This window comes from Anabrus simplex, chromosome 4 (assembly GCF_040414725.1).
Source record: "Anabrus simplex isolate iqAnaSimp1 chromosome 4, ASM4041472v1, whole genome shotgun sequence".
NCBI classification, from domain to species: Eukaryota; Metazoa; Arthropoda; class Insecta; order Orthoptera; family Tettigoniidae; genus Anabrus; species Anabrus simplex.
Genome location: NC_090268.1, coordinates 376401764 through 376429234, shown reverse-complemented (window position 1 = coordinate 376429234; position 27471 = coordinate 376401764). Strand labels below are relative to the sequence as shown.

The 27471-nt window shown below is 40.4% G+C and overlaps 1 protein-coding gene across 2 annotated transcripts in view; it reads right to left on the bottom strand.

Annotated features, from left to right (window-relative positions):
- LOC136872738 (arrestin domain-containing protein 2) overlaps positions 1-27471 on the bottom strand; it is a 192872-nt gene that overhangs the window by 129837 nt on the left and 35564 nt on the right. For both annotated transcript variants that reach the window (XM_067146567.2, XM_067146568.2), the window contains exon 2: positions 7015-7164. In XM_067146567.2, the coding sequence (XP_067002668.2) occupies positions 7015-7164 (150 nt within the window). The remainder of the gene's footprint in view (positions 1-7014; positions 7165-27471) is intronic.

Here is a 27471-nt window from a genome sequence, read left to right as displayed (position 1 = left end):
TAGCTTAAAATTTTTCTGTAATTAGTCTATGCTGAGCATCGAAGATTAGGTTCTTCTTTCCATACATGATTACATGCATCGATGTATTACCAGGAATAGGTTCATTAAATGTCGCACACAACTTCATACTTGTTTTTGTAGCAGTTATAACATTTCTTCGTTTACTCATGTTAATACCATAAACAGGATATGATTTAATATACCGACAAGGACTAATACCCACATCTGTGCTTAATTGAGTTATTCTCTTGAAATCTGTAAATGCGTCGTAAGCTTTTAAGAATTTTCCTGGAGGGTCAAGATTCCAAGATTCTTCTGGAAATATTTCATCTCAAGCATTTTTTACGTATTTCTGAAGCTGTACGTGGTCAAAGAGAGACGAATCTAGCAACTGATTTCCTTTTCTGTTTGTCTGGAATACTACAAAAATAAATAAAGGTTGATCAAACTCCATAGACTGATAGTAATTGGTAATATCTATCTCAAAGTTCCTTTTACCAACAATATCTGAAAATTCATGTGCTTGTAGGTCAAAAAATGAGATGAGACTTTTTGGATTTTTATATATTTGTTCTCTGCACTCAACTTCATAATTTGGTTCGTACTTGACAACATGAGTGCGTATCTCTAAATGTGTAATAGTTACTTTTCCTTCCTCAGGCCGAGTTCCTGCGATATCGCCTCCTGTTTCATCTTTACTGAACCATCTATATAGCACATCTCCTGCGTTTGGGCTCCAAGTGAAACTAATTGTATAATTACCTTCCCACTCAATATCTTGATAATCTTTGAAGAATCCACCTAACTTTTCTAACGGATACAGTACTTCGACTGATTTTGATTGCAACTTTCCATTGTTGACAATGTTAGATTCAAGTCTAACTTCCTCACTTAAAGACGAAAGGAGTTTATGCAATACAGAGGCAACGATACCTGGATTCTCTTCCCTAGAAACAACATTGTTACCTTTTTTAACAGTTCCTGCAGACAACAAGATTTCTGGATAATTATCTATGAGTCTCACGTTCGATTTTCCTTCGTAATGTGTATAGTCTGTGCCATTAACATGAGTAACATTTAAATTCATGAATAGTTGGAATTTATCTTTTATCCATCCATCACCAACTTTGACTTCTATTTCAGTGTCTTTGTTTGGAACATGACATTATTTTTATTTCTTTCATTCACTGGGAATGAATGCTACTGATAGCTTTCGATTTTCTCCATTTATATAAAAGAAAATATCGTGTCTTTGCTTTAGCGTCTAACGTTATTTACGATATCTAAAATTTCACTCGGATTACTATGTCCTTCCGAAAACAGTTTTAAATCAAATAGGCACAAGTGACCACAGATATATTCGTCATAGTTTTGTATTCTTTCAGCATTTAAGAATAAATTTTCGGGTTTAAGATAATCAACTAATTCTTTCGGAACATTACCACCGTAGGAATCGAATACAAATTTTTCATCACCTTTCTTGTAGTAGCAAATCCAGTGCGTACCAACATGATCAGAAGTATCTAGATTTACAATCCCTGATTCAATTTTTTTATTAGGGTTAGTTGGTAGTTCATCAATCATAAACACACCTCTAAAATTTTTAATCTTTAATTTTTTAACTAACTTCTCTATGTCAAAATTACTCAGTGCCTGTGGCTATTGTTTGATCAATTAATTTAATATACCATCGTCTATTTCTCTAAAAAAATCCCTCGACCAGATTTCTTTTTTAGTGCCTCAATAATTTTTTCTAAACCGTATTTGACTAAAAGTGATCCGAGAATTGTTGGTAAATCAGAACCTTTTTTTCTCTACGGCTAGATTGTGTCTCTTTTGTTCTTCTAGTTCAGCGTCATTCTTTTGTTTATTGTGTACAGAACTTGTTATTGCTGCCGCACCTCCAGCTAATGCACCAAGAGCACCCAGAGCAGCAAATATAAGTGGTAAAATTCCTCCTTCATGTTTTGATAGACCTGAACCCTCTTTCTGTTTTATTAAATGTTCGTATATTTTTTTCAGTACAGGTATAGTAAAGGTTAAGAGTAAATTACCACCTTTCTTTATTTGATTTTTATGGGCCGATGACCTTCGATGTTAGGCCCCTTAAAACAACAAGCATCATCATCATATTTGATTTTGTTTTCTCGTCTTCTGTGTGGCAGTCAAATAAGCATCGATGCTCTTGAGTTCTTTTACCTTGTCTTTTGGAAATTTGATAGAAACAGATTTGGGTTTGGGTTTACCATTTGGACAAGTTGTATAGTTAATACTAATTGGACTCATTTATATAGATAAAAATATATTACAATCCTAATCCGTTCTCATCAACTTCTATGCCAATACCTAATTTTCTTTTAGACTACATTATTCCTCTAAGAGCTGCAGCAGCTTTTTTATATTCTCCTTCCTTTCGAAAATTATAATTATTAGTTAGATATTCGATCATTTCTTCTTTATTAAAAATTCCAGCCAAATCTTGGGTTATATCTAAGTCTAACAAATAGTAGTGCTCCTTATTTAATTCTTCTAGTATTTTTGGCAGTTCGCTTAAAAGAGTTTCTAATTTTACATCTGCTAGTTCTATTTTATATGTAATAGCAACTGGATTATTATATTTTTTGTTTATAATTTCCATATCTTTTTTATAATTTGTTTTACTCCATGTATTGTTTTTGTATTCGAATTTATTAAATATGGTAGTTTGGCTTTAACTCCATGGCCAACTAATTTAAAAGTAGAAAATCTAGACCTAAGAAAACTATTAAAAGCTCCGCAAGCCTCTTTTTTTATTAAAAATTTACCATTGCTTAAATCTCCTTCGCAATCTATAAAACCTGTTATCTTAACAACCATAATATTATCGCAAAATGGTTCTGTAATAGGTTTAAATTATTGTAGTTCTTGTTCTCCATCTGTATAAATTATATCTCCAATATTTGTAACTAAATTATTGTTGTACATATTTTCTGTAAGCAGCCATAGTCCAAATCTTTCGTTGGTTGGCTTAATTTTATTTCCAAGCAGCTCTGTAATGGAATACTTTTTATTGTCAGCGGGGACTTCACTTTCGGCCATTTAATAAGAACAAAAATCTTTCAATAGAATTTTTAAAAATCAGCGGAAACATAAAACGCGTAAAAACCGATTAAATTTCGAAATTATGTAAGTCAGCCGAAACCGCTCAGCGAAAAGTAAAGTGATGTGATAATCTTACCTATTTGACATTGAAGAATGATTAATACCGCAAGCAGTAATTACATTGAGGAAATGACCTTGTTAGCTTCAACAAGATAGAACGTTGCTCCGGAAGGTCGTTTCAACAGAGAACGAGTATGAATGAGTACTGTCAATTAATAATAATAATAATAATAATAATAATAATAATAATAATAATAATAATAATAATAATAATAATAATAGTCTTAAATGATTGTTATTTTATATTTTTTCGAGGGGCACACTTAGGACAAATTATAGGTATTTAAACAGTTTTTTCACCATTTTAGGTATTTAAACAAATTTTTTTCGTTGGGGTATTGAGGACAGATAGGAAAAAATTATAGGTATTTAAACATCATTTTAGGTATTTAAACGAACTTTTTTCGTTGGGGGATTCAGGACAGAAAGGAAAAAAATTATAGGTATTTAAACAATTTTTTCGTTGAGGGTATTCAGGACAGATAGGAAAAAAATTATGTGTTTGTGAATCGGCATGCCGGTGAATTCCAGAATCTCCTGAATACGCCCCTATACTACTTATGAGCTTGCATCCGGAGGATAGTGGGTTCGAATCCCACTGTCGGCAGCCCTAAAGATGATTTTCCGTGGTTTCCTATTTTCACACCAGGTAAATGCCGGGGCTGTACCTTAATTAATGCCACAGCTACTTCTTTCCGAACTCCTAGGCCTTTCCTATCCCATCGTCACTAGAAGACCTATCAGTGTCGGTGCGACGTAAAGCCACTAGTAAAAACTTACAACCTGACTTCATTCTGTTTACCGCCATACAATTTTCTGCTGTCCATCTCACAACATTGTCGAGGTCTTTCTGCAGTCGGTCACAATTCTGTCACTTATTGACTACTCTATACAGTATAACGTCCAGTTCTTTACCCATGTAATTAATATACGTAGGAAAACATAAAGGTCCAATAGTACTGCCTCTATTAATTGAAACAGGATCAGATAATGCTTCACCTACTCTACTATTCTATTTTCTAGAAATGTAGCCACCTATGGATCTACTCTTTGTCTATTCCAATAGCCCTCATTTTCGTCAGTAGTCTCGCATGATTACCCTCTCAAAAGCCTTGGATAGGACAATAGTGATACAGCCCATTTGAAACCTGAGTCTGAAATACCTGCTAAATCTTGCTGAAATTCTCACTGGAAGAACCTTCTATCAAGCCAGTTAATAGGCTGCCTCTGTGGATCCGTGGTAGAGTGTCAGCCTCCGGATCCCAAGATAGCGGGTTCAAACCCGGCAGAGGTAGCTGGATTTATGAAGGGCGGAAAAAAGTCCATTCGATACTCCATGTCGTACGATGTCGGCATGTAAAAGATCTTTGGTGACACATTTGGTGTTTACCCGACAAAATTCATTAAATCTCAGCCACAGACGCCCTAGAGAGATCCGGTTTACTCTGTCTGCCATCTAGTGGGCCTAGAGTAAAACGGAACGTCGAAATTGACGAGCAGACAGCCAGATGGCGTCAAATCGAAATATCTGCACACGGTAGCTGAGGCCATACGATTATTATTATTATTTATAGGCTAATTTCGCAAACATGCTTAATATAATCAGAAAGAATGATTTTCTAGAGCTTATATACAACACATGTCAAGCTGACTGGATTGTAATTATCCGCTTTATGTTTATCACCCTTTAGCAACTCTTCATTCATTCAAAATAGTTCCTTCATGCAAACAGTAATTAAATAAATATTTCAGATTCGGTACAATCTCTCAACCTTTAGCATATCACCAGAAATCTTATCAGTCCCAGCTGCTTTTCTAATTTTTAATTCTTTTATCTGTCTTTATTACCTTAGGTAAATTTAATTACTTTGCCACTATTAGTCACCTCCTCCACTTGGACATCCAACTGGCTGACTTAATAATTCTGCCATCTGTAAGCCTTCGCGTATTGACTCCCCTGCTTCATTAATGATCCTTGGAATGTCATTTATGGAACCTGTTTCAGCGTTAGAGTATCTGTACATACCTTTCCATTTTCCCCTAAAATTCATAAGATTGTCTTAATTTTGCCATTAAATTAACCCACAGATAATGCATAAAAGAAAAAAAAACACCCCATCAAAAGTTCCTACAGGGTCATAATTGCCCAATACTTCACTTCACTGACAAACCCACACTACTCTGCGACACGGATGCAAGGATATAAGACCGTATCTACTATGGGTGCATAAAGAGATGGCCAGGCAAGCACTTGGGCGGGGAGAGAGTCATGCGGAAGCAGCAGAAATGAACACGCGCACAGCATCCGACATTGCTCCTATCGAGCAAACGTTCGACCCAGGTGTTCCGTAGCTCTTGCGGGCTGTTGTGTGAGTGGGAATGGATGTATTAATGAATGCATTGTAGGGAGTAATATGTCGTTTTTCGTTGGCGCTTTTTATATGATTTGTAGTTCTTATTATAGACCATTGTGAACTAGGTCTAATATATCCGCAATATGGCAGCAAAGAGACCGAGAGGTAAAGCAATTCACAGTGAGGCTAGAAACTTAATTAAAATAATTATAATGTTATGTGTTGATGGATGTCAGAATAAATGCCTCTCTGTGCCTATAACTAACCCTACACTTTAGGCTGTGAAGTACTGTAAAGTTTCAGAGTGAACAATACGGCGTATAAGAAATGAACTTAGTAATAGTGACGAAGGCGGTATCTTGTCCAGGCCGGGCAAGAAACAGCCACAACTCGAGTCCTTGAAAGCGGAAATAGATGACTTTAATCGTCAGGTGATAAAATATACAATCGAAAACTTTTATTTGTGGCAGGATTGTAAGCAGGTCAATGTTTTTAGTACTGATTAGTAGTGTACTGGTGGGAGCTCCTCTCTTCCCACTTAAGTGCTTGCCCAGCCATCTCACCATGCGTCCATGTAAAGGAAGAGTATTTTGAGAAGAGTACTCTCAAAACATCCCTGTGACAAATATATTACAAAAGAAACAAAGATCGGGCTTAATGGCTCAGGCGGTTAAGGCGCTGACTTTCTGACCCTTACTTGGCAGGTTCGATCTTGGTTCAGTCCGGTGGTATTTGAAGGTGCTCAAATACGTCAACCTCGTGTTGGTAGATTTACCGGAACGTGAAGGAACTCCTGTTGGACTAAATTCCGGCACCTCAGCGTCTTAGAGAACCGTAAAAGTAGTTAGTGGGGCGTAAAGTAAATATCATTCAAAATTATTATTAAAAATAAACAAAGGAAATCCAATTAAAGTTAGCATCACATGGCGATCCTACTACAGCAGTTTCATTTGACAATTCAAATTGTCATAATCTTGGATACACAAGACAATATAGTGTTAGTTCATAATGTATTCTAAACCAGAATGAATGAATGAAGAAATCTTAAAAGTTACATTAGAACATTTAAATTTAAACTTAGTACCTGCCTCATAGGGAGGAATGAGACGAGAGGACTTAAATAAATTCTTGCTATTATATCCTACCTTGCCTTACCTACCAGCACCACATGTCACATGAACATCTCGCTCAGTCACTATACGTCAACTCACTCTGTTTCCTCTTTTGGTTAGCAGGCAGTAAGTTCTATAGCAATAGGTATCAACAAGAAAGTTTTCTCTCTTGCCTGCTTAGAACACGTAATTACTTTACATTTAGTTTGGAGACAGATACCAGATGGCAGGATAATTGAAACAATGTGTCTCTGCCTATTTTATTTAAGGGAAGGAAGTTCAGACCTTGTGTCATTAAATGATAATGAAAAGCGTTGTGATGGTTAAGTAATGATATTACAATTTACCTGGACCTCCTAATAGATAGGTCTCTAGGTTGAAGTACTTCTCTGTTGTTATGTATGTGGTATGGGTAGTACGTCTTTCCCGGTTACGGTGAGTAGTTTCTCTTTCTGAAAATTTCACCTCTGCTTCGCCTTTGATATTTATTCGAATACCTGAAATAAAAATAATCGTTTTTTTAGTGCATCAAGTTAGTTCTTTGTAATGTTAGGCAGAGAGTAGTTTTGGACTGATAAAGAATAATTTTATCTATGAGTGATCCAGTTAGTGCAATATATATTGCACGTTTAGTGATCAATACCAATATAGTTGGTCCGTTATTGGACATTATAAATTTTCCAGCTAACTCATTCCTGGTTGCCAGCTCTTTGCCCCAGTGTGCTAAATTGGGCTCATCAGTTGCTAAATAGCACACCTACCAAGACACATGGTTAGTGCATTCAATTGAGGCCACTGTGTAGGCTTGCCAATGCACTGTGAGAAACTTTGTCTCATTGTCAAAAAATCATTATAAATTTGGGACAAATATTTCAGGTTCCCTATGGGAATCAACATCTCTATCATGTTTGAAGTAATCAAGATTAATTATAATTTTCTCAATTTTACCTTGAGTAGTTCTGTTGGTACCGTATTTGGTACATTGCAAACTATAGGTAATGTAGGTTGAGTTCACTTTTTTCCCAATATTTTGTTTGTAGGAAATATTTCCTACTTTTTATTTTGGTTGTTTAAACATCTCTTATTTTTGTTCATAGAATACTTATAAATATAGGTTATTATCTGGAGTTGCTTCCACAGCTTTTACACTTATAATGGGAATCTGCCAGGCACAGTATTTCATATAGTGCTTTAAGATCCGTTGTACCCATCGCGAAGGTAATACTTTCTTTAAATGTTGTTAAAGATAAAAAAAGAGGAGTTCACGAGAATATAGTGTATTTCGCTGACAAGGTAGTTGACTACCTTTGTATTGTCGGTGGTTATTGCTGCTTTCATATTCAAATAATGTTGACTTACAGTAAAGTACCGTACCTAAAACTAACCACCTGATTCCTACATTTTGATTCATCTTACATAGTTTTGAGATATTATTGAGCCATTATTTTAGATGGTACCTTCCCTTGACTTTTGATATTTTAGCATTTATGGACAGTTTTTATTTCTATTAGCATGTAGAAGAAAATAAATCTAAGTATTTAGTTTTAACTACATTTCTGTTGTTTCAGTTAATCGATTGTAATTAGAATATGTCTAAGTGAAGTTTAGATTTGTAGTGTAGTTATTTTAGTAGTATCTTGCTTGCTTTATTGTTGCACAATCCTTGTGTAATCTTTTTGATATTTCAGCATTTAATGTTAGTTTTCATTTCGTTCTGTCTGGCGAGGTGCATCCTGTTACGGGAATAAAGTAGACCGCACAGCCAGTGATGACTCAGCACTGAGTATTGCACCCATTATGTAAATAGCCTATGAATAATTTATATTAATTCATCAAATTTTAAACATGAAAACTGTGTAGTGAACATTCGCAGTAGAGACTTCCAGGCTTTGCAACAAAGGGACTTAAGGAGTCAGGGTAAATCCTCTCTACTTGCTTTTAGTCACGAACGGGAGGGACCGATAGCCATAAAACGGTCAAATAAATCTTATTTCGCCGCCTAGTGAAATTTCTGCGAAGACCTTCTCTCAGCTAACGGAAACGTGGGACAATAGGCGACCGCGCCTTTATTTTGAGAGACAAGGACCGCCGAACATGTGAAGGAGTATGACAGACACCCCTTCAGAGAAGTGGTTTAGTCCTTGTTACTATAGCCGCAGGAAGAATTCAGCCAATCACAGAATTTAGCAGAGATAACAGCCATGACCAGTTGAAACTACTTTCCAGTCTTTTCAAGAGTGCGAGCTGTGTTACAGTGGAAGTTGTGTGCCCGCATCTTGGATGAATTAGTTAACATTTTTGTGGTTATTTTGGAAATGAATTATCGTGTAATTAATTAATAATCAGCAACTACGTCGTAACTACAGCGGAGTGGACCAGTCCGGACAGCACACCCACATAGCAGTAAACTTGTGTACATCCGACTTAACAACATAACGCCAATGACGCTTACGAAATTCAAGAAAAGTGTATGATCGTTTTCCATAATATAGTGAAGGAGTGGAATTGTACCAATTTATGGAATCACCACAGATGATTTAATAGGGAAAAAAGTGACGGACATTTAAATAATGCTCCAAGAAGTGATAGAAATATTAGTCCGCCTCCCCTTCTCCAGGATCGCTAGGGGCGTGGCGAAGGAAATGCCCAAACAGGAGTCGTAGGTGCTGTGAATGAGTCAGTTTTCTTGTCAGTATTTCGCACCGGTACTTGTAATCACTCTGTTATGTTGAGACGTGAAGTTACACGGTAGTTTGCCAGTGAACGTCAGTGAAAATAAATGTGGTCGAGGGGTGTTAGCTTCTGACACAAACAATCTTCTAGATTTAATCAGTCTCAATAGGAAATAGGCGAACATTTGTACAAAATATATTTCAGTGTGCAGTATTAGTTTGGAAGAAGAAGTTAATTATAGTAAGTAGCACAATGTGATTGGAGCAGGCTATGTCAATCGCGATGGACATTTAGGTAAACTAATACTAGAATGTTGCTTTGTGGCCGTTGCACAGTCAATCTTGGGATAATTCATGATATTTTAAGGTGAACGTGCTAAACAGAACTCGCAAACATTGGAGACAATAACAGTTCTGCTCGTTGTGAGTTAGGAAGCCGAGACAATTGTGTTATTAACGGTACACGTCAGGCTGAGAGCTCATCATATTGGAATGCCGCAGTGAAACAAAGGAATGGCTAGCATTTTTACGAAGACTTCTGCAAATAAGACTGAATGAACTACTACGGGGGCTAGAGAGGAAAGGGGTAGCTGGTTCCAGGTAGGAAAGGGCAACGACTGTAGGCCAAGGACGAGTCGCCGCCAAGCGAGAGAAACAGGTGAATGACACGAGAGGTTGTTGACAAACATTCCATACGACGAATGCAGATGTAACAAGAAGCGCCGTACAGCTGATCGAAATTTAGCTAATAGCATAGGTAGCAAATTTCAGCATGCAAGTGTTAATTTTGTTTTCATGTGTGAATTGATGTTTAGTGGATAAGATATATTATAAGTTAACACGTCAAGAAATTGTAAGCAAGAAATAATGCGAGTGATACCTTCTATCAAAATGTGCACATGCATCGTGTGTTACGTTACTTATTATATTGCTAATGATATGCAAGTTGAGCAACGTTAATTTTTGTGCAGATGTTCATATAGGGAGTGCGTTACTAAAACCAAACGTCGCAGACATAGCATACCCCAGCTCTCAAACATGGTGAGACAGACTGTAGATCCTGTGGTACCGGTACGTATTCTGCAGGGTTCTTTCATTCAAATTGGGGCTGGTCGGCTGGCCGGCGCAGCTCAGCGGGTAGATGGGCGAGCTGGTCAGACGAACACACGGCAACTCGCTGAGATTGGGGCCGGGAGAGCGCCCGTATGAATCGCACTTAAATAACAAGCACACTTAGTAACGCATAATCAAAGTAAAATAATTTCTCATTTTGTCACAGAATATGTGAGAAACGTCCTCCACCTGCATCTACTCATGTCTGACTTCATCTAAGGACATTTTCATTCATACGCATTAGTTCATCTAACGAGATAGCCGTAATTTCTCTCGTGGTGTTTTGTTTGAGAAACAGCAGGTCACCCCTTGTTCCCTTATATTACATATTTACCAGTAGGGTATAGAATAGAATCCTCAGACTTTGCCGATAATCCTACATTAAAACCACCAGTTTATAAAATTAAATTAAAAGAAAAAGGGTTGAAACCTTCCCCTCAGACTATCCGCACGTGCTATCACATGTCTAGGTAAATTCTGCCATCTCGTACCTTGTATCGCTGGATCTTCCTCAAGCAGGCCTCGCCCCTGCCTCCTGGGCTCGTGTCAAGACGCACTCCCAATCGCTGGAGCAATTCAGACCAGACGGCCCTGATCATCCGCATGAGCCACCTATCTCCGAAGGGATAGGTGGTTTGAGAACTACTGATACCGGTGTGCTTCATTGCGCTCCTCTGTCGGTCATTATTTGAAAATATTAAATGATAATTTTCTGAACATTTGATCAGGAACTCGGCTCGTATCATCTCATTACAGGACTAACACGGATAAATCATGTGGAATACATCATTTGGTTGGATACAGGTGGTAATCCATCGTGTATCAATCACGCCGGTAATTGCTTTTGAGGATGAAAAGGCTATGCCGTATATATTGCGCTAATTTATCGTAGATAAATTTAATAGCAGTTGTTGAGTTATTTAAATTTGCAGCATTTAGTTCGATTTTAACGGTGCGCCTGCCTCGGTTTCATTTGTTCCAGTGCTTTTGAAGGTTTAGAAGGCTTAGGTTTTATAAAATTTTATAGTAAGTGAGAATTTTCATGGAGACTTGGCGGGTAGGAAAGGGGGGGGGTGTTGTCTGGCTTGGGCTTATTTTAATATGTGGCGGTGATTGGGATTGGAGTTGGTATGTTCTGGGTCGTGAGGAGGTTTATCAATAATAGCTGAAGTAGATTGTATGAATCTTGTGTTAAGTGGGGTGGGGGAATTGTTGAAGGTACTGGGTTCGAGGGGTGGGACATTGAGGTTTGTGTGGGTAAGGTGGCGATGTTGTCAGTAATGCCTCTTAATTGCCTGTTTAAGGAAAGGGCAGCCAGGAAACGAAGCGGCATGGCTGCCCTAGCACACTGCAGCTGGTCCCGTGGTACCTCGCAGACAGGGTGATGGGGTGAGCCACCTCATTTGTTGCAAAGGGTGGAATCTGAGCAGTGAGGTGCAGAATGGTAGAGACTAAGGCATTTGAAGCATTGTCTGACCATGGTGGGACGTGAAGGGGTGTGGAGTTGGAGTCTCTATACTAGTTTTGTGTGTTGGCTGTTGTCGTAACTTAGGGGGAATGTTTTTACGCGTTCTCATAGTCTGTGTACTTGTGTGGTCGGATTTAGGGCTGATTTCGGAGATAGTTCAACCTCTATCCTAACTCCTGTTTGTGGTAGACCGGGCGAGTTGGTCGTGTGGTTAGGAGCGCACGGCTGTGAGCTCGCATCCGGGAGATAGTGGGTTCGAACCCCACTGTCGCCAGCCCTGAAGATGGTTTTCCATGGTTTCCCATTTTCACACCAGGCAAATTCTGGGGCTGTACCTTAATTAAGGCCACGGCCGCTTACTTCCAAGTCCTAGGCCTTTCCTGTCCCCTCGTCGCCATAAGATCTACCTGTGTCTGTGCGACTTAAAAAATAGCAAAAAATGTTTGTGGTAGGCTGGTAGAGGGCAATGAGGGTGTGGGGAGAAGGGGCGTGATATGAGGTGGTGTTGGTAGCAGTGGGGGTGGAGGTAGGTTGGTTTGGGTTTCTGAATCTGTGGTGGTGTGTATGGCTTCTATGGTTTCATGACGGATTTTTATAATTTTGGTTTGGGTATCTTTGATTTTGGTTTGGAGTGGGTGTTGGGAGTGGTTTGGATGCCGGTTTCTGTGGTTGAGTGTGTGGAGGTGAATATGGGTGAAAGGTCTCGTTGGTTTGATGAATTTTGTACAGGATTGATTTGAATTGGGGTGGGGATACCGGTATGCTGGAGTTTATTGAGGATTATGGATATTGGCCTGTTTCGTACAGGGGTTATAATAAGATGTTTATTGTGAGTTTCATCGATGACAGCTATATGATGACTGATTATTGGTTGAATTGCTAGGATAACTGTTCGGCGGGTGAGTAGTACGGGTCCTGCGTTCGTGAGTGGTATGATAAGGGAGTTGCATTTATCGGGTATGGGAAAAGGGTGTTTTTCTGGTGTAGTGGAAGGGATGCTAGAAAGGGCGTTCTTCTTCTTCCTCTTCTTCGTTTTCTTGTTGTTCTTCTTTTTATTCCTCTTCCACTTCTTTAGGAGCTGTTGCGAGATGAGTAGTAGGCAGGCGGAATGGTTGGTTTGTTGGTTGGTTGGTGGATTGGTAATGTTTGTAGTATAGTTCTCTGATAAAGGGTTTCTGAGAAAATTTGGTTGTCGGTAGGATGATAGGGTATGAGGAATAAGTAGTGCTTCAAGACTGATTAGGTGGTTCACTGAGCTCAGGTCTGAAGCAATTAGCCGTTTGTGTTGATTTAATGATTATTGAGTTATTTTTGTTGGTATAACAAAATCGTTATTGGCGTTACGAGGACAGGTCAGAGTAAAAGTGATTGTGAGGTGTAGATTAAAATTAGAATATGGGTTCCAGCTACTCGATCGACTGGGGTGGGAGGTTATTCATGGTGTGGGTGGAAGGTGGGTTACTTGTTTGGGCTAGGATAGAAGCACTGGAAAGGTCAAACTCCTAGGAGGACCGGCTTCGAATTTCTTGGCGCTGCTTAGTGAGTCACTGTCGGGTCAGGTATAGTTTTCGGATCTCGCCGTGACAAGACCTGAATATTATCGGTAAAATCTAGCAATCTGGGAGCTAAGCTACTGGCGATGTGCTCTCATCGAGCGCTAGATGCAGAAAAATGCGAATAATGCAATGCAGCCAATGCAGACCAGACAGCCCCCAAATTCCCTGCTTTTATAGTTCCATAAGGGGCAATTTTCCAGAACACTTAGCTGATAGGCTGGATTCATGTACACACCCCGGGTTTTGACAAGCTAGAAAACTTATTTGCAAGCCTCTGATAGGTAAATTATAGTAGAGGAGGAACCAGCAGAAGTGTTGACAACTTTGGTACCGGTACATTAAACATTCCTCAGAAAAAAATGTTTACCAATAACGAAAGTGAAATTTCCTAAGCACTAGGTTAGTTTTTAGTCTTTGAGAGTGCACTAATAAATTGATGGTTGAGCCATCTCACAGTAGAAGATGAGTTCAAGTCAGTTGACATAGCTGGCCGCAGAGAAGGCGCGCAGTTTAAATAGCTGATAGTAAGCACGGAAACAGAGAAAACTTACGCGACCTAAAATGAACACAGACCGTCTCAAATTATCATAGCACTAAAGCAAAATTTCAACAACTCCTAGGTGATAAACTGCTGGATGAATATGCCGAAAGCATTGAAGAACACTGGGAAACACTGAAGACTACAATACTATCAGCTGGTGAAGAATCAGTAGGACACCTTAGGGTCAAACACCAAGACTGGTTTGATGAAAATGATCAAGAAATTCAGACTCTAATAGACAAAAAGAGAGCAGCACACCAAGCTTGGCAGATCAATCCTAGTTCACTCTCTAAGAAACGGAGGTGTGAAAGTAGCTGGCAGAAGACTAGTCTTTGTACCTCAGGTTATTCTGTACCGATACTCTTGTACCGGACTATGCTCCTGCTTTAGTACTCGCTTCTCGGCCATTTGTCCAAACAGGTAGGTCACCACGGGCTGCGAGGCGGGTTTGGAGCCTCACGGCACCCCAACACAAAACAAGGACATATAAAAACACAGCACTATTCATTCTATCTCCTCTAGAACGGTGCAAAACTAGTCGAGCTGAGCTAAGGGATGACCATCCTCCCTACAGCCTGGAGCAGGCACCCAGTGACATCCATCTCTTTGGGCCGTTTAAGAAGCACCAGGGTGGTAGCGATTCAACAACGATACGACCATTCAGCATGACGTTATGACGTGGCTTCAGGGACTGGACTCAGATTCTTTCTGTGCCGGCATCAAAATCTTGGCGTGCCGTTGAATAACTGCTTGAACAAGAATGGTGAGTATATTCAATAGTAGCGTATGAGTGCCCTAATGTCCGACTCCATGGCTAAATGGTTAGCGTGCTGGCCTTTAGTCACAGGGACCCCAGGTTCGAGAATTTGAACCATAATTGATTAATTTCGTTGGCAGCGGGGGCTAGGTGTATATATCGTCTTCATCATCATTTCATCCTCATCACGACGCGCAGCTCGCCTACGAGTGTCAAATCAAAAGACTTGCATAAGGCGAGCCGAAATTGTCCTCGGACACGCCCGGCATTAAAAGCCATGCGCCATTTCATTTTTTCAGTGCCCTAATATTGTGCATCTGGCTGTAAAATAAATTTTCTCCACACGAGTTCTTATTATCTTCTTTTGACGTAGACTTACGTTCCTCGTAACGGGTACATGGCAAGGTAAAATTTAAGACGCTTTTAGTGTTTGGGTAGAACGATATCGCCAGGAGTATTTAATTACGATTATGTTTAAAGTCTCAATTGATAGACAGAAGACGGCGCTACATGTTGAAAAAACATTGAAAATCTGAAACTATTTTTCATGATGTAGCGCTTTAAAGTAAGGCAAACTTTGTGGTAAATATGTGACATCACACGCATACTCTGATACAAGATGAAGCTGTGTTGACTCGCGCGCTTAATTTAGCCTCCGTATATATTCAACCCTCCATCAATTCTGACGATTTGAATATGTTTCACTTTAGTGCACTCATGCATTACTCTGAATCAGGTTTAATGATTGACGACAAGTTTGATATTGATGTTGATGTGCTAATCAACATGGTAACCGATTTTATATAGACATCCAAAGAAATGAAAGGGCGTTTGATTCTCTCAAACATCGCTTTAATTTGAATGTTGTACCGAGCAACTATCCCAGCACATTGGGTAATGTTCATTTATTGATCTTACTTTTACTCGTAATATTACTCCCGAACTCTTAAATTATGTATCTTATTTCTCATATCACAGACCCATATTACATCGAGTTATTGCCCACGTTCCAAGTGTACTACATTCTATTGGATAAAATGTATTATCCACATCATATTTGTCTTTTATTTCTAATAAGTGTACGACACCCTCAAAATCCTGCGGCCGTTACAATAGTGACAGCCTACAAGCTACCTTATACGTATGGAAGAAGGTGCCCGCCATCTGCGGAGGATCAGCCTTACAAAGACTGCGCCACGCTTAGCAATAACCCAACAAAATTTCTATCTAGGTATTGTCACCATTAGGACCAGGGTTTTTATGTAATATCAAAGTGCTATATATGTACATAAAATGTAGTAAATATTAGTGAAATAAATAATTAAATATGTGATATTGACGCAAGTGGAATAAACTGATATAACTTGAAAACAATATTCCTTAACCCATGGGTAAGTAATGCAAATATCGAGCTGTAATAATCGTTATTATTATTATTATTATTATTATTATTATTATTATTATTATTATTATTATTATTATTATTATTATTATTATTATTATTATTATTATTATAAATACTTGGGGTGTAAGGGTAGGTTGGCCTACTCAAATGTCAACCTCAGCTGCACGTGGTGAACCCTGCATTCGACTGACGAGACTCTGGCGACCGAGCGACTCCCGGGATAAGGCGTCCCCCTCTGCTATGCCAACGGCTCCCTATGAAGGCGCATGAGCTGACAGGGGCTGGGGCACTCTCTTGCCCTTGAGGTGAAAAGCCACATCTAAAGGCGGAAGAACCATATATGGTCAACGGCATACAAAGTCCTCAACGGCGGACCAGTCGTAGGGACAACTAAAGATTCCCTGGTGGCTGGGAAGGCGGACGAAGGCTGCAGCAATCTTGGAGCATCCAGTCATCGTAACTCTTATGCCACTGGGAACAGGTTCTGAGTCTGTCAAGAAATGTGTGATTGTTGATGTGCAGCAGCATTTCCACACTAAAAGATGTCACGCACAGGCGTCTTCTGAAGAACTCGGCACATACACTACAAGTCCTGCGGCGATCGGGGAGTTGTGACGGGACCAGGATTATGTAGTCTGGGAGCTCCTAGTGACAAAACGATACGTAGGCGACGAATGTGTGATCGCCGTTTTGCTTTAGGAGAGACTGTAAAGCAACTCGTGTGCTGCATTCGTGACTGAGAAGGTCTATTCAGGAACCACTCTGCTCACCCTGAATGGGGAGGGGGCTATAAAAGGTGCCTAAACATAGTCAGCCTCAACACAACCCGACTGGGAAATCGCGCCCTGAGGGTACACTATAAGTGGTCAAAAGACAATAAAGATGAATTTTGCAACCTGGAACATCCGTACTCTAATGGATAATGATACAGCTAATCGACCTGAAAGGAAAACAGCTATCGTGGTTCATGAACTAAAAAGATTTAACATCGATATTGCAGCACTGAGTGAAACTAGAACGCCCTATGAAGGACAAATTAAAGAACAAGGAGGCGGATACACGTTCTTCTGGAAAGGTAAAAGCATTCATGAGTCCCGCATTCATGGTGTTGGTGTTGGTTTTGCCATTGCAAATGAACTTGTCCCTCACCTTGATGAACTTCCTTCAGGCTTAAATGAAAGACTCATGACCTTACGCCTCAAGCTCACCAACAATCAAGGAGTTACGGTAATTAGTGCCTATATCCCGACCCTCACTTGTGAAGAAGTTGAAAAGAAGCATTCTATGCCGACTTGACATACTTGTAACAAGAATACCCCAAGGTGACAAAATCATTCTCTTGGGCGACTTCAATGCGCGAGTTGGTAGAGACTCAACGCTATGGCTCAAAATAATTGGAAAAGAGGGAGTAGAGAATTGCAACTTTAACGGAACCCTTCTGCTCACGCAGTGCTCAGAGTACAATCTAGTTATCACTAATACCCTTTTCAGACAAAAGGATAAATTTAAAACATCATGGCAACATCCGCGGTCAAAACACAGTCATGTAATTGATTACATAATTGTACGCGCCCGAGACCAACGCGATGTGTTAAAGTGCTGACGACTGCTGGACGGACCACCGACTTATACGGTCTACGATGACCCTTCAGATCCACGTGCAGCGAAGGAAACAGAGAAAACTTACGCGACCTAAAATGAACACAGACCGTCTCAATTATCATAGCACTAAAGCAAAATTTCAACAACTCCTAGGTGATAAACTGCCGGATGAATATGCCGAAAGCATTGAAGAACAATGGGAAACACTGAAGACTGCAATACTATCAGCTGGTGGAGAATCAGTAGGACACCTTAGGGTCAAACACCAAGACTGGTTTGATGAAAATGATCAAGAAATTCAGACTCTAATTGACAAAAAGAGAGCAGCACACCAAGCCCGGCAGATCAATCTCTAAGAAACGAGAATATCAAGAAGCGAAAGCAAATGTTCACAGGAAAACCCGTGTTCTGAAAAACAGTTGGTGAACGATGAAGTCTCAAGAAATGCAACATCTAGCAGAAACTAACAACACTAGAGCTTTTTACAGCATGATAAAAACCGTATATGGCCCAACAGCTCAAGGATTAAACCCTCTTACATGTAGGGATGGCTCTACTCCTCTAAAAGTCAGCAATTCCGTTAATGCACGATGGAAAGAACATTTCCATGAACTGCTGAACAGGGATCCAGAGATCAACATAGCATAAATCTTGAAAATTCCACAAAAAACTACAAAATCTCACCTTGGCGAAGACCCTTCCTTACAAGAAGTTGAAAATGCTATTAAAAAACTCAACAAAATAAAGCTGCCATATCAGATGGAATTCCTGCTGAATTCTTAAAGAAAGGTGGACGAATTCTTACTGAACATACACCAATGATCATAGTCAAAATATGGAACACTGAAACAATACCTCCTGTTCTCAGACGCGCTCTGATAGTTACGATCTTCAAAAAAGGAGACAGAACTGACTGTGGTAACTACCGTGGAATTACCCTTCTGTCTATTGCTGGGGAAATACTCGCTCAAATTCTATCCAACCGCCTGATGCCTCTCGCTGAAGATTGAACACCTGAAACTCAGTGTGGATTTCTACCCAATCGCAGCACAACAGATATGATTTTCTGTGCTAGACAAATGCAGGAGAAATGCAAAGAACAACATCTACCTCTGTACATGACATTCATAGATCTTGCCAAAGCCTTTGATTCGGTTAAGAGAGATGCCTTGTGGAAGATCCTAGCAAGAATAGGCTGTCCTCAGAAGTACATAAATATTCTTAGATTGCTGCGTGATAATATGAAGGGCATGGTTCTTGTCAACAATAACCCTGGAGAAAATTCTGACATCGCAGCAGGTGTGAAGCAAGGTTGTGTGATAGCTGCCACTCTATTCTCAATATTTGTTGGGACTATACTTTATCTTGTTGATGGGAAACACCAAAAGGCATAGAAATTGCATACAGGACTGATGGAGGTTTATTCAATCTCAGTAGACTACGAGCCAAGACCAAACATTCCACTACATCCATCATTAAAATTCAGTATGCTGATGACAATGTTATTCTTGCAAACTCTGAACAAGATTTACAAACAATCCTAAATGCATTTGATGAAGCTATACAAGTATGGGCCTAAGCCTTAACATCCAAAAGACGCAGATCCTTTACCAGCCTGCACCCAACTCAACCTCCGTATGTCGTACAATCACAGTCCAAGGCAAAGTTCTAAAGAGCATAGAACATTTCCCATACCTTGGCAGCCATCTCTCAGCAAATGCAAATCTGATGGTGAGATTCAACACCGGCTCAAATGTGCTAGTATGGCTATTGGTCGTCTTCGGGTAAGGGTCTTTGATAATCATAATATCAACACACAGACCAAGCTTTATGTGTACAAAGCTACCGTTATACCATCTCTTACTGTACATATGGATGCGAAACGTGGACTCCTTTCAGGAGGCATATACGGTGCCTGAGAAGGATCCTGAGGGTGAAATGGCATGATCGACGCACTAATATCAGTGTTCTGGAAGAAGCTAACTCCACTAGCATTGAGGCAATGATTATCAAGCACCAACTTCACTGGGCAGGGCACATCGTTCGCATGCCTGAATTCGGTCTCCCAAAACAAATTATGTACTCCCAGCTAAAGGATGATCATAGAAAACTTGGGAGACCACAAAAGCGATACAAAGATGCGCTAAAAACGAACATGGACAAGTATCAAATGAAAACTAACAACTGGGAAGCTACGGCACGTAACCACACGGTCTGGCGTCGCAATGTCTGGGAAGGAACTCAGCGCTTCGAACAAGAAAGGCGGAGTACAGAAATTGACAAGCGCAATGCAAGAAAAGAACGTAAGCTCATGAAGAAAACCAAACTACACAGCCAGTACCTAACAGAACAAATATATGTCAAAATGTGGAAAAATCTGCGGTTCCTGGATTGGCCTCTACAGTCGCTTAAGATCTCACAGAAACTAAGTTCTTCAGAAAGACAATCATACTCGTTTACGAGGGATAGCCCAGAATTATTACTTGTGATGTACATCCACTTATTAGTATTAATATATTTATTATTTACGTAGCTACGTCATGTACGACGATACAATCGTATTATTTGTGAGGTTATGTCATGAAACATGTGCTGTGTACATATATTTATATGAGTTTAGTTAATGTAAGAACTTGTAATTAATGGTATATAATTTATTATAACCTGTATATATGTTGTGTAATCCATTGCAGAAGTGTGCAACCCTTTGTAATTTACAGAATAACACTGGGTATGACGAGAACTATGATGAATTTTATTTACATTATCTCTAGGCATTAGGCACTCTTCAAATTAGTAGAAGATACCGCTATGTTATGACATATCCTTCTAGAAGCCTGGCCAGGCAGCCTATATAAGGAGACGGTTTCGATGGTGAACAGGAGTTATTGCTTAAAAGGAGTTGTGTTGTGTTTAAGGCCGCCATGCTAATGCAAGCAGTCAGTAGTCAACTCCTTCAAGATTGCAGTCTCCATGTGCTAGTGATAGCAGTTGTTGCAAATGGTTATTTGTTGATGTTTTCCGTAGTAGTGTTTTGTTTGTGATGGCAGAGATTAAGGTTATGCTTGTTAATGTGTACATAATAAGTTCTAAATAAATAAGTGTCCCAATTAATAGCATATTGTGCGCGTCTTTAGGGATACAACATTGGCGACCGTGACTTAAGACGTAAGAATTTATGAGCGAATGCGGTTGTAGTGCGCAATAGATCAAAATGCAAGTGACACTAGGAAATATGTCCGTACAACAACTCAAAGATGGACTTGCCACGAGAAATCTCCCGACGAACGGCAAGGAGAAATCGCTGCAGACGCGGTTACGGGAAGATCTCGTCTAAAATGAAGAAGATCCCGAAACGTTTTTAATCGAAGTCGACGAAGACAAAATATTGAAAGATGAAGTAAATATTCCCAAAATGTGTTCTAACCTAATGATCATGATGTAGGCACTCAATGAAAAAATCTCAGACGTTGATTCACGGGTTAATTCCAACTTAACGGATAATATTTCGAAAGTCAACGACAAACTCTCAGACGTTGATTCACGAGTTAATTCCACCTTAACGGATCAGAATGACAAACTTGCAGCCAAATTTCGAACGTAAATGACATAATTTCGGACGAAATTTCTCAAGCTAATACAGTTTTAACCGGACGAATAGCACAAGTGTACACGCAGGTTTACAAAGTAGAACAGGGCCTAGAATCGAAAATTCCAAAAGCAGATGACAAAATTGCATCCCAAATTAGCGACGTCACCAATCGATTAACGCAGCAAATATCGGACATACGGTCAAAAGTCGGACAGGTTGAACAGATCGATAGTAGGGTAAGCCAGCTGGAAGTGTGAATCTCGAACCTCATGGAGGAGGTGGAAATCCAGGTTTCCAGCATAAAGCAAGAGGTTGAGGGGAGAATTTCTACCGTCGAGCGAAATTTTGGGAGCCGTATTTCTGCTGTTGACGGAAGATGAAAAAACCGGCTTTCGAACATCAAGGGAGATGTGCAGAATATAAGAGGAAGCATCCTTCACCCGGTAGAAGATGGATTAACTGAAACAGGACGTATCACCACACCTTTAAACCCCTCAAACCTAATCGGAAATACAGGACACCTAGACCCGAAGATGATAATAGAGAGCCTTCCTGAATTCCACGAGTGACTGGAAAGAACCCGAGTAGCTTCATCGAGGGATAGGTCAGTCTATTAGGAAGGACTCATCTACCAGAGGACATCTTCGTGCAACTCATCACACCGCGATTAAAGGGAATAACTTGTAGAGCTTAAATTTTAACTGGACGGACTTCAAGAGGGAATTCCTCGCTGGGTTTAATTCCGAAGAGGTGAAGAGCTCCGTGAAAAGGAAGCTACTGACTGAGGTACAACTCATTTGCATGAGAACTAGCGCCTTCGTCCTACAGAAGTACCAACTCTTCAAGCGTCTGCACGCGGAAGGAAGCGACAACGAGATCTTACCAGACATCACAGAGCTACTCCACGATAAGATTTGAACCTTAGAGAAAGTATCACAACCGATATCCTGTGATGATCTGCATAGAATCATCGCCCAGTTGTAGAAGGAACACAAAAGGAACGCTCCGGAAGAGTCCAGCTCGGTTAGGAAGTGCTACCAGTGTGATAGGGCGGGACACTTGAAGAACAAGTTCCCAGCCTTGACATCGGAAAACTAGGTTCAGCCCATTCTGCATTGAGGGGTGGTGATGGGACCAGCGAACGGGGTAACCTATTTCATCCAAGGACAGACTAACATAACCGTTAAATGCATGAGCATGCCTATTGTAATTGACGTGGCAGTGATTCAGAACCTGATACCTTATATATTACAACACGACTTCCTGGTGGAATACAAGGTGAGCCTAGACTATGAAGCCCATGAAATCTTTTTGGGAAAAGACAGATGTCTGAGGGTCGCCTGGCACGATGGAAATCTTCGGACTCGGCAGGATGCGGAAGTCGACGTAGACCTTGGAGATATCCAGTTAATGCATCTTCAACCAAGTGAAGAAGAGGAGCTGAGACGTGCCTTAAAGGACCTTCCTGAAGTCATCACCGATAGAATACGAAGTACTACTACGGCAACGCACACCATTGAATGCAGCACTTCCTCACTCTTCAAGCAGCGTCCATATCCAATCAACCCCGATAAGCGCAACTTCGTCATCCAGAAGATTCCAGAGAAGGAAGGGCAAGGTCTCATCGAACCCTCTTTATCCTGTTGGGCTTCACCTATCGTCCTACCGAAAAGGATGAATGGGGAGTATCGACTGTGTGTGGACTTACGCAGGTTGAACGAGAAGACCATTAGTGACGCCTACCCCATGCCTGACCTGAAAGACTCGCTGAAACAAGTAAGTGGGTCTAGGGTTTACATCACACTCGATCTCAACTCTGGATACTGACAAGTGGAGGTCGAAGAAATTTCTAGACCACTGACCACCTTCTTGATACTGAAAGGATTGTACCAGTTTACGGTAATGCCCTTTGGATTGAAGAATGCTGCTGCCACCTTTATACGACTGATGGATAAGGTATTATCAGGATATGTTGGAGATTTTTGTCAAGTGTATTTCGACATTTTAATTCACAGCAAGAATTTTCAAGAACACCTTGTACATCTGAGGAAATCATTGGAACGGCTGAATTTTCCTGTACTGACTTGCCAACTAGAGAAGTGCCATTTCGCCCAGTCCCGCGTAGAATATATTGGCCATATCCTAACATCTGAAGGCTTAGAAAGGTAACCAGAGAAGAATCGAGCTATCGAAGAATCTGAACGCCCGCGGACAAACCGACAATTACGTCAGTTCCTTGGCTTGTGTGGATGGCATAGAAGCTACGTGCCACACTTTCAAGAGAAAGCAATACCACTCACCGATCTACTCCATAACAACCGCCAGTTCCCGTGGACCAGTAAGGAAGACGCAGCATTTCAAGACATTAAGGCTGCGATATTCAACGCTTCCGGCCTAGCCCATCCCGAACCTCAACGGAAGATATGCCTGCAGACGGACGCCAGTGACTCCGGCTTAGGAGCGGTGTTATTCCAGGAGAGAAGTGACGGTGGAAGGGAGATCATCGAGAATGTATGGAGAAAGCTATCTCCCACCGGACAACGCTACTGCACTGCCGAGGTGGAAGCCTTAGCCGTGATGTCGGACATGGGCAAATTCAGAGTCTACTTGGAGGGAAGTTCCAGCTCTACACCGATAACGCCACTCGCAAATGGTTGAACTCGGTCTCTGGCTGAAAATCTAAATTGATTCCATGGGCTCTGTTAATCGCAGAATTTGACTTCGATGTGTGTCACGTCCCAATACCGACGGAAATAGTAGCAGACAGTTTATCTAGGCACCCGGCGATGAACCTGAAGCTAGAAGCACCATTGTCGCTGTTGAGGATTCAACCAGCCTTCGGGCTGAGGATTAAACATCCATACATCACATTTTCTTTCGATTTTATTTGGGCGTTGACACACAACTTTCATACCTTGAGAAAGCGCCACTGAGATGTAGATACCAGCCAGAGAAGCGGCAAAGCCTCAGCATTCTTTCAGTGCCTGCAAGTTGTAACTCATCTGGTACACTTGAACGGTAAAAATAGAGATCAAACCCAATTTTTAAAAATCTTGTCATGCTAACAGCGATCTGCACCAGTGAAACGTGGAAAATTATGGCGCTGACAGCTCGGTTTGACAGCAGACAATGGTATGTTTGTAAATGGGATGAAAAGTCAAGTTTTAAGTTTCACCAAGAGGAAAAGTCCTCTCAGTTTTAAGTATTGTGTTGATGGGATGATGGTATCTCAAGGGGGGAAAATGTAAGTACCTAGGTGTTAATATACGGAATGATCTTCATTGGGGTAATCATATTAACGAGGTAGTTAAGAAAGGTTACAGATCACTTCACATGGTTATGAGAGTATTTAGGGGTTGTAATAAGAATGTAAAGGAGAGGGCATATAAGTCTCTGGTAAGACCGCAGTTAGAGTATGGTTCCAGTGTATGGGACCCTCAATAGGACTACTTGGTACGCGAACTAGAAAAATCAAAGGAAGGAAGCACAATTTGTTTTGTGAGATTTCCCACAAAGGAGTTGTGTTACTAAAATGTTGCAAACTTTGGGTTGGGAAGGCTTGGGCGTAAGAGACGAGATGCTCGACTATGTGATATGTTTCGAGCTGTCAGTGGTGAGTTGGCATGGAATGGCATAAGTAGAAGAATAAGCTTGTGTGGAGCTTTTAAAAGTATGAAAGATCAAAATATGAAGATAAAGTTGGAATTCATGAGGACAGATCGGGGCAGATATTCATTTATAGGACGATTAGTAATGGACTGGAATAAATTATCAAGGGAAATTTTCGATAAATTTCCATGTTCGTTGAAAATATTTAAGAAAAGTATTTAAGACAATGCAAAACATGACGCTAATCGTTCAAAGAAGATCTACGGACAATTAACATGAGGAGGAATTATCGAGAACGCTACTTAAAACAAGACTCCGTGGGGAAGCTTGCTATGCGAGTAAAGAACCTGTTTTGTAATACCATTACACGCAGCAACATATTTTTAGGGAAGTCTTACATTGGGTCTGTACTGAATTTAATATTAAAGCACTTCTTTATACAATGTACATCATTTTATACCTTCGCTTCATACTTTACAAAAACATAGCGGCCAATACGACATTCAACTACTGGAAAATGGGCGACAGTGTCGACAACAAATTCTGATTTAACATACGCCCACCTTAACACCAACAAATACAAACCTATTGCTTATAAGTCAAGTCTGTCAGGAACTCTCACCGCTGGACCACTTCGAGTAACAAGTGAATAACCACTGTTGTCACCCTTTGGTACACCTGAAGAATCACAGTTTCTAGAGAGCACAATAAGGTCACCAAACGACACTTCCAATTGATAAATCCGTTGTATTGGACATAATAACACGCCCTGACCAGTTCTCAGTTTCACTGTTCTAACGACACCATCCTTACCTGGTATAACTTCAACTATGTATCCCAGTGGCCAATCTATACGCTTGAGATTATCACACGCAATCAACACAACGTCCCCCACAGCTACAGCACGAGTGCCCTCTTTTTCACGATATAACACCAACTACCCCAAATATTCACTTTTGAATCTTTTCCTCAAATCCCTTTTCAAAGTTTGTCTGCACCTAAACCTCCTTTTGAGGCTCTGTGTGTCTATCGTATCGCGATGAGGAATACCAATCTCCTTTATTTCTTGCAGGAATAAAGAAGGAGAGAGAGAGAGAGAGAGAGAGAGAGAGAGAGAGAGAGAGAGAGAGAGAGAGAGAGAGAGGCACTAGTTCAGAACCTGCTTTCATGATATAAGTCAAAGGTCGAGAATTCATCAAACTCTCACACTCACATAATGTAGTCACCGTCTGGTCGTAAGTAAGACATGACTTATTCAACATCCCCTTCAATAAATCTTTAAGAAGACGTATCAAACGATCACACCAACCATCTCACAGAGGTGCACTGGGAGGATTAAAACGTCATTCAATGCACCTAGCAGTGCTGTACTTAGATGTATCCTCCCAAAAGAGTTCGAAGCAAACTAGAAGCCCCGGTGAAGTTCGTCCCATTGTCACTGTAGTTAACAGAATATCATCATTTGCGAACCACAAATCGATGGAGTGCTTGCAAGAATGATTCTGTCGAGACTGGCGATACCAATTCCAAATAGACTGATCTAAACACCACGCAAGTAAAGAGGCACACCCACATTTTAATTCCACCTTGTAGATATAAGGGCCCGGTTAAATACAGTTCAACGATCTCGAACACAGCAGCATCCCGTATTCGATTTATGGGAAGTGGAGGTGAAATAACTTCAAGATGTCTTTCACTGTGTCTCTTGGATATGACGCACTTGGACAAAACCGACCCTATAGTTTTCCGATCGTTTAAATCCAATAGCGTTCCATAAGGTTATTTAGCAGCATTTGCAATCCTACGTTTCCTTGTATCTTGCGTTCCATTATGATTAACCTCCTCAGTCCTCACTACCTCGTGTTGGGATGGAAGTACTGTAGGCTGACGAAAGTCTTCATGGTAATCTCGGTAGGTGATCAATGTTTTCAGCCTTTCCTTCTTGGTCTTGAAAAACTCTGAGCGTTCGCAGTCTGTCGTCCCTCAACCCAGAAAAGAAGTTCTCTTGAATAAACCGAACAACTCTTCTCTCTGCAGTGGCATACTTCTCCACAGTTAATTCCCATCTCTGACACAGATCTGTAGGTAAACGAATATTATCCATAAACCTTAGCAACCACTCCAACATGCGGACAGTTATTACAAAATTAGAGAAGAATTTTAAATCCCAGTCATTTTAATTCTCCGAAACCAAACAGTTAACATTCACAACAGCTGGAGATCTAAACTTTTCTATGTTGATCTCATCTTCTATGGGATCATCATTGCGAGCAATCCACTTTCCTGGCGATTCCTTCAACCATGCAGGTTCCTTCCACCATCTAGAAGCAACTATTTGTTTAGCTTTGCAGCCACTGGAAGGTAAATCTGCAGGGTTAAGTAGCCCTGGAACATACTTCCAAGATTCAGAGTAAGTGATGTTCTTAATTTCATCAACTCGATTTCTGACAAAGACCTTCCATTTGTCTCTGCTAGTAATCCACACAATT